Source organism: Portunus trituberculatus, chromosome 16 (genome assembly GCF_017591435.1).
Source record: "Portunus trituberculatus isolate SZX2019 chromosome 16, ASM1759143v1, whole genome shotgun sequence".
NCBI lineage: Eukaryota > Metazoa > Arthropoda > Malacostraca > Decapoda > Portunidae > Portunus > Portunus trituberculatus.
This window is the reverse complement of record NC_059270.1, coordinates 3787860-3802183: the sequence shown is the minus strand read 5'-3', so window position 1 is coordinate 3802183 and position 14324 is coordinate 3787860. Positions and strand designations below refer to the sequence as shown.

Here is a 14324-nt window from a genome sequence, read left to right as displayed (position 1 = left end):
AAGGCCACTAAAAAAGAAAAATAATAATAATAATAATAATAAGAATCTAAAGTTTCATAAGGAAGTTTTCATAAGGCTAAGTATTTTTACTTCTCGATCCTTAATTCCTCTTAATGGTGACTAATGATCTAGTGTCAATCATTTATTGTGTCTTAATGGGCATGTGGCCGCCGCACGGACGTTCAGCTTGCTAGCCACTCCCCTCCTTACGCAGACATGAATTACGCAGTTATGTACGCAGTTACTAGGGTAGAGCGTGAGACGTTGGGACGAGGAGGACTTAATGTTTTGATGATTTAATATCCTAATACCTTTATCTGCTTATCTATTCTTGGTTTCGCTAGGTTGACATACATATGCTTCAGGCCTCGTGTTTTGAAATACTACGTCGAACTCTCATAAAGTTATTTGTAAGGGCCACAGAGCGAGTTTTCATAAGGTGTTTTCTCAGTGGTTCCGCAGACTATTTATTTTGCATCAGTAGAATCTTTGAAAACTTGGAATCCCGTTTAACTTTCATTTCATCTATATGTTATGAACCCTGCTAAGCGTAATCGAGATAATAGTCGTTGAAACGTTTACCCATACAGTGTGTTGTGGTCTGCGCTTCAGTAGTGAGATAGTTAGTGGCTGGATGCAGTAATTAACGTGTTCAGGATACTCACCGTTGAAAAAAATCACATCAAAATAGAAATAAAAGCAACATAAACATTATAAACTGTTCAGATTGATAAACAAATAAAGCTGAGACCAAAATGTTATGGTTTTTGGCTTATGGTAATTCATTAGTAGTGTTGTGATGTGTCTCGCTTATTATGACACTGTAGGTACACTTGACGTGGAGAGAGAGAGAGAGAGAGAGAGAGAGAGAGAGAGAGAGAGCAGTTATAAGAACACTGATTAATTCTATTTAGTACGTTCATTCATTATCTTTTTTCTTATCGTGCGCACGTGTGTGTGTGTGTGTGTGTGTGTGTGTCAACTCGTAGTCCTAGATTATAAACAGTACCAATTCACTCCTATATTTCTTAATCGTAAACGTACCGTGAGAAAAAGGTCTTACTTGTTCCTTTGACACGTGGTGATGACAGCAGAGGAGGGCTGGACACGTGGGTACCTTGAGGCAGTCGAAGGAGAGACTCACGAAGTAGGCCTACCATTAATATAAATACTGTACTCTCTTGCGTTTCTCCACATCCCTTATTTGTCAGAATATTCATGTCTACATAACCTCATCAAATTCAACACAACTGCTATGTTAGTCAGCTACGACATGAAATTAACCATTCCATATATGGTGCTTCGTGGGGGGCGTTATACTGGTGGTGGGGACTAACAAACCCCTCTTAATGATTGTTTGTGTCTTTAGTCAAACACACTGATTCGTTTTAACTAGTAGGTTTTTTTTTTCCTTATCTTTTATTTATCAGTATAAAAAATTTTGTCGATAGAAAACGAGACGATAAAACATTCATTCAGGTGGTAATGATAATAACAACAACAACAATAATAATAATAATAATAATAATAATAATAATAATAATAACAACAATTCAGTCATAATTCTAATACTTTCAAGTAAAATTCCAAACTAAACCAGGCAAACAACTAAAATATGGTTAACTTACACGTAAACGAACATGTCTTTACATTATTATATTAAACGAGTGAGCTAGATGATGGTGATAAATACTACTTCCACCACGCACCCACGCCCTCGCCCTCAAGACCCTCGGCATGGCGGTGGTGGTAGTGGTGGTGTTACAGGGCGAGGTGTAGAGGAGGCAGGCAGTGACAAGGCGTGCAGTTCGGTCGTAGCTGCCTTTGTGACTGTTTGGTGAAGATCTTTGCTTTTTCGTGTGTGAGGATTTTGTTTAAAATGTTAGTATTTTGATGCCCAAGGAGGTATAAAGGTTTTGATAGCATGTTTTTTAAGTTTATACGGGGTTTGATGAATTGTGTTTTTTAGTGCCATGACGCGTTTCCATATTCATTCTGCTTACTACTTGATTTTATACAGCATCAGAAACTTAATGTGGGGAAGTTAGAATAGTGAAGACTCTCACCATTGATCTTTTATCGACTTTATTCTTTCATTGTCAATAAGATAGTCTATTCGTATACAAAACTCGCGGTGAAATTGCGTCTCGGTAATGACGGGTGTTTTAGTAACGTGTATAGATATTCTTTCATTGTCAATAAGATAGTCTATTCGTATACAAAACTCGCGGTGAAATTGCGTCTCGGTAATGACGGGTGTTTTAGTAACGTGTATAGATGTTATGTTTTCCTGTATTTTTCTATTTACAGGAAGGTGCCCGTGTTGTTCATGGTGGTTGTGTCCCTGGGTGTTACGGGGCCCAAGGTGGAAGGAACATTCTCGTGGTTCACTTCTTCCCCTGACCTGCCGTCGTTGACCCTTCCCGACATCTGTGGAGCGAGAGTGTTCGTGTCGGAGAACGAGACGACGATCCCTCGAGCTACAAATACCACGACCAATGAAACTAACATGACGGACGGAACAATAAACGGAACAACGGTGTCTCCTGTGGATCAGCAAGATGGCCGTCCAGCAGTGTAAGTTGATATACGTAGTTAGTATGATTATTGTGCGATATTAGTGCGGTATTAATTTGTCAACTTCAGGTGTCTTTTAGTTAAACTGATGTACTTATTTAGTATGATCATTATGCTACTTCAGCGTGAATTTTTAATTTAATGGTACCTGAAGGGCCTCTTAATGTTTCACTCCTTGTTCGCAGACTGACAGATACTCCCTGGCCGTGGGTTGTGCGTATCGGCGACAGGGCTGCCGGGGTGTTACTGTCACAGCAACACGTAATCACACTAGAACACTGTCTCGAGGATTACAGCTTGTGGTATGGAGGGTTTTCCACCTTCCCCGTACAAGTCGGGGAAGGTAGCATAGTCGTGCCGAGGGTACAGGCTCAGGGCAGCGAGGGCGGTGAGTTCCCTCTGGCGCTGCTAACCCTAGAGTCTAACCTGACGTGGATCCCTGCCCCAGTGTGCGTCGGTGCCTTGCAGGATGGACTGTTGGCAGCTGCTGTTGGTTGGGGAGACGAAGGCACCCTGCGTGAGGAGCCCCTTACACTGTATCGTAGAGGTCAATGCAACGCGCTCTATCTGAATTATAACGACGACGAGATGGTGTGTGGTGGGACTGGACCCATGGACTGCGGGGCTCCACTACTACAGGCTGATGATGGCCGCTGGATGCTTGTTGGCCTGGGAGTTGGTGACGAGTCGTCTGTGGCAAGATATGTCCGCCTTGAGCCGTCCCGGGAATGGCTCGAGAACGTTTGATTTGGACGTGGGTGTCTTTAGCTGAAGGGGTGGTCTCGATTTTATCGTAGGTTTTAAATGATGCAGTTTTTAAGATGACTGAAGCTTTAGAGTTCTTAAAGGCAAATTTAAGTTGCATTTTCTTCAAGCCATTCTGCAACGCTGTCCTAGCATGAGATTCTATTACTGATGTCCTCGGAGAACTTCGTTGTATTACTGCCATTTGGTGACGCTATGAGGACAAAGTAGAATTTCACCAGGTTTTCTCAGGGTTGTGTATGAATATGTTCACTTGAGGTGTGTAAGAGCTTTTTACCAATAAATGAAAGTAGATACTAAACCCCATGGCACATTATGTATCCATATCAAATGTTTGTATCCATTTCAAATTTGTTAAGGTACAGGTGAATACGTGACCTTGGTAACCGTTAATTGAGTAACCATGAGGTGACTCATTCTATTTCCACTTTAAGCTTTTAAAGAATCATCTAAGTGACTTGAGAACGGTTAATTGAGTACTCACAAGTTGTTACCATGCATTACTAAGAACTAACCATGAGGTGGCACATTTTCTATCCATTTTAAGCTTATTAAGGTACGCCTTGAGTGACTCAAAAGATAATTGAATACTCGTGATTCAATTCCCTTTAGATTACTTATTAAAAGTGAACCAGTTCCTTCATATTTACCAGCAGTGACTTCCCTTTTCGCTATGGCAACCGCAATGAGTAACCAACTTGGTGTGATCAAGAGAAAGTAATGTTATGCATGAGTGTAACAAATACGAAAGAAGGTTGCACGGTGATAGTGGCAGGTAATAAATAGTGATTAACGATAAAATAGAACTGTAGCAACAATTAGAGCGACTGTGATATGGGTATTATTGTATGAAAAACACAATTATAAGCTGTGATATTAACTATCAACAATAACAATACGTAGTGACCGTAATGATAGCTTATTAGATGACAATAGATAACCTTACCTTTGAAGATTACGACTTGTACGAATTGCAACATTTAATTCAAAATGAGTCTTTTCTCGTCTCATCAATGGCCAAGTGAAACCATAAGTTGTAGAGAGCTGGTTCAGAGCAAAAGCAGCTGGCGACCAATGCTAGTAAAGGCTATAATTATAAATCAAACAGAATACTAGAGAGGAACGGCAGATCACAAGGGAGTCAACACCTATGAAACACTAGGAGAAACAATGACCTTCACTCTCACTGCATGTAGGGATGACGAGACAGGAGGTGGTGCAGCAAGGAAAAGTGCAATATATGCGACACTCACAGCCTCGATAGTAACCCGAGTAACCTTCCACACGGTAGCTTGCGTTGAGTCTAGGCGGTGACCTACTCATAATAAAAAGGAGAAAAGAAAAGGAGAAAGTTTACACTAATTTGTCAAAGAGCACGAGAGAGAGAGAGAGAGAGAGAGAGAGAGAGAGAGAGAGAGAGAGAGAGAGAGAGAGAGAGAGAGAGAGAGAGAGAGAAAGTCATCACACGCATTACTAACTGGAAATAAATGCAGACGTCATTAATCTGTGTTACTAAAATGTTCTGTCTATCTGTCTGTCAATCATGTTTTCTCAGTGATTAAGTCACGTAAGTAGATGAAATCAATATTTCACCAAAGAATGCTGTAGATTTTATATTAATTAATAGATATAAAACGAACTTTCAAATATTTCAACAAAACCAGACTTACTAAAGAAATGAGTGGAGGGAGGGAGTCTGTCAGGCAATGCAATAGTTAACATGTCTGTCTTCTCATATTTCATTAATTTATTGCTAAGTAAATGGAATTCCCTATCTGCTTATGTATTTCCCTCTACCTATGACTTAAACCAGTGGCTCTCAAACCTTTTCAATGTTATTATATTCAACACTAAGCACTAAACGTATTGCCCGTGATGTTGTCGATACATGTATGCAACACTGGACACGTGGCAAATAGTGATGAGTGAGTGATGTATCTTGAAGCACACCTGTCAATATGATCAGTCTGGCCTCTTCTTTAGTACTCTATAGCAGTTTTTAATGTCTATTGTCATTCTGTTTAATTTACCTACAACAAATGAAAGGTGCTCTGATGTTTTCTTCATTTCCAGAATCCTTCCAGTACACACAAGGATATTCTTTTTTATAGTTTCCCAGATAGTCATTTATCCCGTGTTTGGGAACCACTGACTTGAAATTCCCCACAAGGAGGGTTTTAAATAACTTCTCGTAATTTTGGGTATTCCTTTGGACTGTCTGGTAGGCATTGGCACCTTCAGTGAACCTTTCTGTTTCATCGTTTTTGTTGCTCTTTGTCAGAGTAAAAAGCGGCCAGGATTGATACCCATGGCTACAAAAAATCTACGCACAATAATCTACAAGATGCGGTTTACATATATTTATCAGTCAAGAGGGCGTCAGTTACTCTTACTCTTCAAACTTTCAAATGCAATCCACTGCTTTGGTTTGGCTATGGACAGATCCCTTTTATAATGCAGTGTCCTTCCTGTAGTGCCCATTAAGTACGGCTGATATTCTGTGCTGGTGCCAAGGATTTGTACAGCTGCAGATTTCTTACTAAGTTGAATGAAACGAAATCAGAGATAAGTCTACTAACACCACCGTGGCTGACCTGCTATCTCATCACCATCACCACCTCTACTGCTGGGCACTGCAACCACTGTCATCATTACCACCGCTACCACAATTAACTACAACAACATCAACAACTACTGCTGCTACTACTACTGTTCCTCTTCCTCCTCCTCCTGCTACTACTACTACTACTACTACTACTACTACTACTATATGCAACCGCTAATGCTGCTACTGCTGTTACCACTACTATTGCCACCAGTGAATCACGATACTGCTCAGCGCGGTCTAAACTGACCATCTAGGTGTGGCCCTGGGTTTTACCGGGATTCCCCCTCTATTGCCACATATCTATAGATCACCAGCTTGCCTTCTTTCTTCAACCCCGCTCCAACTCCATACCTTCTCTCTCTCTCTCTCTCTCTCTCTCTCTCTCTCTCTCTCTCTCTCTCTCTCTCTGTATTCTAACATTTTTTTTCCTAGAGCACCAATGAGGTAAAAATCAAGGCGTACTTTTTTTTTTCTATAAAAGTTTCCCTCCCATCTTAAACGTGGCATACGAACGGGGGAGTGCGACCTTGCCAATACCTCGCCAATACTACTCGCCAATCAGTGCTGACCTGTCCTCACACGCCCATTCTAACTACGTTATGTTCTCCTGCTTCAAGCTCACCATATGGCCGCCTTCACAACCAATCCAAGGCAGTTATCTACACCGTGAACAAGAGAGAGAGAGAGAGAGAGAGAGAGAGAGAGAGAGAGAGCGGGGTTTGATTGGTGAACTGAGTAAATGTGCCATAGTGAAGAACTAGTCAAACATGGAGCCACATCCAATCGGCCCGCTTAGATTCCTGCTTAGATTAGTGTCACCAGTCGCTTTCCTACGTATCATCTTATGACACGCTGTTACATACGGACATATGTTTGTGACTAAATTTGAAGTGGCACAAGTTAACCTCTTCAGTAGTGGGGCATATTTTTACCATGAGTTTTGGTGTGATTAGACCATTTCATTAACATTTCAGAGTCAATTGAGGTCAGAGGATTGATGGCCACAGTCTTCATTATTTCAATCCCTTACATAAGGTTCTGAAGCTGTATAGAATTGCGAAATAGTAAGAACAATAAATATAAAAACACGTCATGGTTTTGAATGGGTTGAAAGTTTATCATCCGAGGTTCCAGACTCAGTGATATTGCCAGTTCTTAATAAACACTTTTAAAACACACCAGTTACTTTAGATTACTTGGTGAGATTAGTGGTGCTTTCTCTTCAACCTTAGTAAGGATTGCCCACAAGCTGACGTGTCTCTCTTAATGACCTCTGTGCAGTCGATAGGCATTAATCCAAAGCTTTTCCTTTTTATACTAAAGCTTCAAAGTTATCGAAAGAAGGCGTAGTACTCGTACATACCACATTGTCTGAGAACACGGTGCCAGCAAGCCTCACCTCCCTGAATCTTCACCAGAGTTCACCAGTTACCACCACCAGACAGCAAACAAACAACGGACACAGATCGGTTCGTATCCTCAAACTTCTCTGTGCTTCACGTCCATTATTTCAAAAGGTTTTATTTAATTTGCACGTATTTTTTAAGGTATTTTATCGTTCTAGAGGCAAAGTGATAATATTTCTACATAATTAACTGGAGAAGCTTTTGAAAACCCCTCAAACTTTTCTGTGCTTCACCTTCAATATTTCAAAAGGCTACATTTTTTTATTTACAAGTTTTTAAACCTATTTTATGGTTCTAGAGACAAGGGTGACAAGATTTCTACATTATTAGAAGGAGAACACTCTTGAAAACCCCTCATTTTTTCCTGTGCTTCACCTCCACTACTTCATCTTAAATCTACACAAGTTTTCAAGGTATTTTCACTGTTCTAGAGACAGAGTGACACGATTTCTACATTATTAACAGGAGAAACACTTTTAAAAACCCGGCTAATCATCTCTGCAGTCTCGGAAAATAGTCACGGTGAGAGACCAAAGCGTTTCTGAACACTAGCCGACCATCTTACAAGGCGCGGCAGTGAACAAGACGCGTTTCTCCACACCCAGCATAGGACCATAAGACACAACTGAAATTTTACTCATTTATTTTGTGCCCATTAGACCAGGCGTTGCGAGGGAAAGGGAGCGGGGGAGGGAGGGGCGGGGCGGTTAGGGAACAGGTGGGCAGAGGAGAGAGATAGAGATGGGAATAGGAGAATTTTGGATGAATGTGGGCGTGGCGAGGACGTGAGGAAGGCCTTGGCAGTGTGTAGACGGGGAGTGAGCCTTTGAGGACGGGCGGGCGAGGGTGTGGACGTGAGGTGACGCCACGCCCACGGCAGGCCCGGGGTGGGATTCGCTAATTAGAGGTACAAAAGCTAAATAATTCTACTACTTTAAGATGATTTTTTTTTCCTTAAAAGCATAATGATCGTGAGAAAGAGAGAGAGAGAGAGAGAGAGAGAGAGAGAGAGAGAGAGAGAGAGAGAGAGAGAGAGAGAGTTACATTATTTGACCTGTTCGGATGCAAGCAGCGATGGGGTCAAGTTAAAATGCGCAAGCAGAGAGAGAGAGAGAGAGAGAGAGAGAGAGAGAGAGAGAGAGAGAGTTAGAATGGCGGTGAATGGAACTGACTGATTACGTTTTTTATGACAATTTTAAGTGGCAAATAAAGACTGAGAGATGACACGAAGGTCACGTGTGAAGGGCAGGCACCAATGTATCAATTTAGGATTCCTCGACCCCTAAAGCGTGACCTCCTGGGGCGGGTGAGCTGTTTAGGCGGTGTCCTGCTCCTCCTCGTAGTCACCCAGGTCGTCTTCGTCCTCGGCGGTAGCCTCCTGGTACTGCTGGTACTCGCTCACCAAGTCGTTCATGTTGCTCTCCGCCTCGGTGAACTCCATCTCGTCCATACCCTCGCCGGTGTACCAATGGAGGAAAGCCTTGCGCTTGAACATAGCCGTGAACTGCTCGGAGATCCTCTTGAACAGCTCCTGGATGGCGGTGGAGTTGCCAATGAAGGTGGAGGCCATCTTGATACCACGGGGAGGGATGTCACACACGGCGGTCTTCACGTTGTTGGGGATCCATTCCACGAAGTAGGAGGAGTTCTTGCTCTGAATGTTGTACATCTGCTCGTCCACTTCCTTCATGGACATCTTGCCTCGGAACACGGCAGCCACGGTGAGGTAGCGGCCGTGGCGGGGGTCGCACGCTGCCATCATGTTCTTAGCGTCGAACATCTGCTGGGTGAGCTCGGGGACGGTGAGGGCACGGTATTGCTGGGAGCCGCGGGCGGTAAGAGGGGCAAAGCCTGGCATGAAGAAGTGGAGACGGGGGAAGGGCACCATGTTGACGGCCAGCTTCCTGAGATCGGCATTGAGCTGGCCAGGGAAGCGCAGGCAGGTGGTGACGCCGGACATAGTGAGAGACACGAGATGGTTCAAATCGCCGTAGGTTGGGTTGGCCAGCTTGAGCGTGCGGAAGCAAATGTCGTAGAGGGCCTCGTTATCGATGCAGTAAGTTTGGTCGGTGTTCTCGACGAGCTGATGGATGGACAGGGTGGCGTTGTAGGGTTCCACAACGGTGTCAGATACCTGAGGGAGGCAACAAGGAGTGAGGCCGCAGTCATCGCCACCAAGGTACTACTCGCTCTTGTCACTAACAGGAACACGGAAACATCACCAACTACTACTGCAACTACGTACCTTTACTACTACTACTACTACTACTATTACTACTACTACTGTAATTATGTAACTTCATAGCTATAACTCAAAATTATGAAAGAAACGAATATTAGTTCACTATTAAACCAAACCTAATGATTTTTTTACTATAACAATAACAACAACAACAACAACAAATACTACTACTATCTCTACAATTACAATTACCACCACCACCACTACTCCTACTACCCTCTTCACTCCCACCAGCAGGAGCACTCACCTTGGGGCTGGGCACGACGGAGAAGGTGTTCATGATCCTGTCAGGGAACTCCTCGCGGATCTTAGAGATGAGGAGCGTGCCCATGCCTGAGCCGGTGCCGCCCCCGAGGGAGTGGGTCAGCTGGAAGCCCTGAAGACAATCGCAGTTCTCAGCCTCTTTCCTGACGACATCCAAGACGGAATCCACCAGCTCAGCGCCCTCAGTGTAGTGTCCCTTGGCCCAGTTGTTGCCCGCGCCGCTCTGGCCTGTTGGTGAGGGCACGGCATGATGTGGTGTGCAGGGGAGGCAAGGGGAGGTGAGGAGGCTTCAAAGGCTGACAAACTGTACACTATCATACTGCATGTGCTGAAGAAATGCTATGGCAGCCATGTGCTGAAGGCAAACAAATGCTATCTAAAGGAGGTCCAGTTAACGTAAGAGGTGTCTTGACACTGAACGTTTAAGTCATAGGCAGGTACAGACACAGTGCTTAGGGTGCAGTATTTACGTTATATTTAGTACAATTGTTGCTATACGAAGGAGGAACTAGCTTTAAAAGGTTTTGCTAGTGGGTTCTCTAAATGCTTCTGAATCTTTACGTAATACAGCTAAAGATTGGAAGTGTAAAGATTGGATTATGAATTAGTGATTTAAAAGTTCAACCATAAGAGGAAGAAATCTAATCCTTTGAAAGTATATGATTTTACACACACACACACACACACACACACACACACACGAACAGCTCCATTTTTCACTTCAGCGTGGGCGATGTAGCCAAGGAAGCGCGTGGCTGGACAAAGCTTATCTCACACCACAGAGGCAACATACAGACAAAGTGCAAAGCGGATAAAGGATACAGGCACACACAGAGATCACACACACACACACACACACACACACACACACACACACACACACACACACACACACACACACACACACACACACACAGAAATAGCCATGCATTAGGAGCAGGACAAAGCGAAGACGAGGGACATGCAAGCAAGACAGACGTAACTAACTTAAATCTACTTGATGAAACTCGATGTGCATTCAGGCTCAGACGTACACACATGCCTACAGCTGGATAATGTGATAAATAGTGAAGCCAACACCACCTGAAGCTTAGACAGTGAGTGATCGAGAGAGAGAGAGAGATGGAGAGGGAGAGAGTGTAAAGCCAGGCTGAACCCAAGATAAAAGCCCACAGGATGTTCAATAATAAAGCTAAAGATAAATATGTGACCGAGTGATTCCACGAAATACAATCTAATTATTTTTTTCCCCTCTCCTTCATCACAAAGTTTCCAATCATAATGGCAATGAAGAAAGAGTGAATCCATGCACATTCTTTCCAGTGCTCACCATTCCTGCAATGATGCCACTTGCACTACATAACAGATGCTGCCAGTCTAAAGGTTCAGTTACTATCTGTCACTAATGCACCTGTCCGTTCTACTGCAATCAGCATTCGAAATTTGCACTACCATTATACAAGTCCCCGATTTACGTCACTTCCTTTGTTACTTCTTCAAATTTAATCTCTGTGATACGTATGTATGTAGCTATTGCACTCACACAAAAAAAGAGACATTTATTTTCAAAAGCTTTCCCGCTCAAGCTTCATGACGTATTTCCAGTTCATTATATGCTACACAAAGCCAACACTTGCGTCAAACAAAGGCCGTAAATCGGGGACTACTTACAGAAAAACAAACCACCCTTTCTAGTGATCCCCGCTGCAGACAAACCCGGAATGCTTTAGTCTACCTTCCCGTTACCCCTCTGATGCCTGACCAACTGACCGAAGACGACGTGCTCCGGCTTAAAGAGCTTCCCGAGTGGACCCGCCCTTACGGCCTCCATGGTGCCCGGCTCCAGGTCCACCAGCACGGCGCGGGGCACGTACTTCGACTGGTGGCCCTCGCTGTGGTGCACGGAGGGTTAGTAAGGGAACACCAGGGGCTTGGCGTGTGGTTAGATGACACGTGCTGGGGCCTGGGTGTTGGGGTGATTAATTAAGGTGCTCGTGGGTTACTTAAAGGGCTCCTGGGTCGGTTAGAGGTCACGTGATGTGTAGGCTGCTTGTGGGACATGTTGGTTAATAATGGGTTGGGTAAGGCTGCATTAGAACATGGGGATTAATTAGGAAGGGAAAGGAGGACATGCCAGGGTGGGTGAGGCTCGTGAGGTGGGTTAAAGGAGTGGAGAAGGTTGGTGGCAGGGTGGAGGGGAGGAGAAGGATGGGTTAGGTGAACTGGTGGAGTGGGTTGTGAGTGGGAGAGAGGGTGAGGGCAGCAGTGAGGGTCGGTGAGAGTGAGGGACGACGCTGCCTCTCCCGATACACAGGTGAGGTGGAGACAGGTCGCGGGAGGACGGCATGTGTAAAGGGCGAGGCTCACCGTGAATAGCGAGTGTTTAGTTAAGAGGGCGGGACGGACGCGGGTCGTTTTAATAGTTTTAGTGTTAAAATGGATACAGGAAGCAATTAGTGATGAGGACGTGGTGGGCAGGTGGACAGCGGCGTCGTGGCCACTGACAGTTGACAGGTGACGTGGGTTAGTTGCGCAGTTTGGCTGAAACAGTTAGTTCGCACGGCCAGTGGTAACGCAGCAGACAGAGGTGAGGAGAGCACAGTGACTAACGTGAACATTCAGTCAGAAAAAAAATGTAGTAACTATAAATAACATGAACATCCAGTGACAGCGCAGCATCTAGCATGAACATCCATCCAGTGAAAGCGCAGCACCAGTGTGAGAGCAGAGTGAGCGCGGCGGATCCTCACGTACCGAAGACGAAGTGGCTAGGCTTGAAGAGCTCCCCGAGAGGACCCGCCTTCACGGAGTCCATGGTGCCAGGCTCCAGGTCCACCAGGATGGCCCGGGGCACGTACTTCCCGGGGGCGCCCTCGCTGTCGGGCACCAAAGGTCACACGGGGCACGGGGGACAATGGGGACAGGGGGACACAGAGGGACACAGGGGGACACATGGAGAATACAGGGGTGGGAGGCACGGGGCACAGACAGAGGGTGGATGAGGTGTGAGGACAAAGGATGCGGGACACAGACAGGTGAGGTGACAGGGTATGAGGGGCGTGAGGGGTCAAACATTTGGGCAGTGAGGGACGATGCTATCACAAGGGAGTCACAGAAACCAATACAGGATTAAGGGAAGAAAAAGATGGGTGTCATGTGGATGGGGAAGGAAGCCCATCATAAAAACAATAACAACAACAACAATAATAATAATAATAATAATAATAATAATGATAATAATAATAATAAAAATATTCAATAATCATTAAATAAAGAGCAATTTTCACAGATATAAAACAACAACATTAAAACAACAACAAAAATCTCCTGCTTGGCTTGGTAGCACACACACAACAACACCAACAAACACACAAACAACGGGAGGGAGTGGAAGGGGGGGAGGGGGAAGGAACAAAGGTCAATATATCACCAAGACAAGACAAGGACAAGGAGAGGACACCGCTACACCAGTAACATGTAAAGAAACACACAGTATACTCATGACGGAGAGGGAGGGAGGGGAGGTAGTGAGGGAAGATGGGGAGGAAACACAGACGCTTCACTCACCTGTAGTAAACATTGATGCGTTCCAGCTGCAGTTCCCTGACATCATGGGGCACGTTTTCCCTGAGAGTGCCCGCTGCAGTCAGGCCGTGCTCGTCACTGATGATCTCCCAGAACTGCCGGAGGAGAACATAGAACATCGTCAGGAGAAGAATAGATAACATCGTCAACAGGAAGAGAAAACAGAACACAACATCAGCAACAAAACACATAACATCGTCAGCATTAAGAGAACACAGCAGAAGACATTATCAGCAGAAGAACACATTACATCGTCAGCAGGAGGAGAACATAGTAGTAGAACACATTGTCAGCAGAACACATAGCATCGTCAGCAGAACACACTGTATCGTCAGCAGGAGGTTAATGGAGCAATTACTACTAACTATTACAAAGGGAACCGATTTCTGAAGGAGCACGTAATTAGAAGATAATTGAAGCAACGGTGGGTGGAGCTGGCGGATGGAAAACAAGGTTGCTTCTGGGAGGGAGGAAGGGCGGTAGGTAGAGAGGGGGGTGGGGTGAGGGTGGAGTGTGTGGAAGGAAGGATGGAAGGGAACGTAGTAAAACAGTTATAAGCAGTAAAATAGATTCCACACGTAAGAAAATAGAGAGGAGAGGAAGTAATAACTGTGATAAGCGACACAGTTTAGCAGGAAATGTATATAACGAGAGGAAAAAAAAGAGATATGCAATAGATAAGATCCACTATTTTATCGTTTTTTTACTATCATTCCGCTCTGCTAGTGTTCTTTTTACGTTGTGATGAAAAAAAGAAAGGAAAAAAAAATGTCTTCGTTGAGTGAGTGGCGACGTCTAGATGCACACACCAATCAGAAGGGCTTCCTCACGTCGGCAGCCAGTAAGAACGTGGCCTCCTTTACTTTCCCAGCACGCC

The 14324-nt window shown here is 44.5% G+C and overlaps 2 protein-coding genes and 1 long non-coding RNA gene across 4 annotated transcripts in view; 2 read left to right on the top strand and 1 right to left on the bottom strand.

The window, feature by feature from the left end:
- The window catches only part of LOC123504500, a 36980-nt gene that overhangs the window by 6634 nt on the left and 16022 nt on the right, over nt 1-14324 (top strand). The window contains exon 2 of the long non-coding RNA XR_006674845.1: nt 8337-8501. This is a non-coding gene — a long non-coding RNA (uncharacterized LOC123504500). The remainder of the gene's footprint in view (nt 1-8336; nt 8502-14324) is intronic.
- On the top strand, nt 1726-3643 carry LOC123504499 (serine protease 53-like). Its single transcript, XM_045255070.1, has 3 exons — nt 1726-1881; nt 2311-2577; nt 2763-3643. Coding segments are annotated over exons 1-3 (831 nt in total). The 5' UTR covers nt 1726-1879; the 3' UTR covers nt 3325-3643.
- LOC123504496 (tubulin beta chain-like) overlaps nt 7983-14324 on the bottom strand; it is an 11967-nt gene continuing 5625 nt past the window's right edge. Inside the window, exons 2-5 of one of the 2 annotated variants that reach the window (XM_045255068.1) lie at nt 13430-13542; nt 11633-11754; nt 9846-10090; nt 7983-9490 (exon numbers count right to left, since the gene is read on the bottom strand). In XM_045255068.1, the coding sequence (XP_045111003.1) occupies nt 8672-9490; nt 9846-10090; nt 11633-11754; nt 13430-13542 (1299 nt within the window). In that variant the 3' untranslated portion in view covers nt 7983-8671. Of the gene's footprint in view, nt 9491-9845; nt 10091-11632; nt 11755-12616; nt 12739-13429; nt 13543-14324 lie in introns of both variants that reach the window. The other variant, XM_045255067.1, reaches the window with a different exon arrangement.

Bases quoted from the DNA above. Each gene is read 5' to 3' on its own strand.
- LOC123504499 (XM_045255070.1), top strand. The intron at 2,578-2,762 runs GTAAGTTGATAT...CCTTGTTCGCAG, and splicing joins CAAGATGGCCGTCCAGCAGT to ACTGACAGATACTCCCTGGC.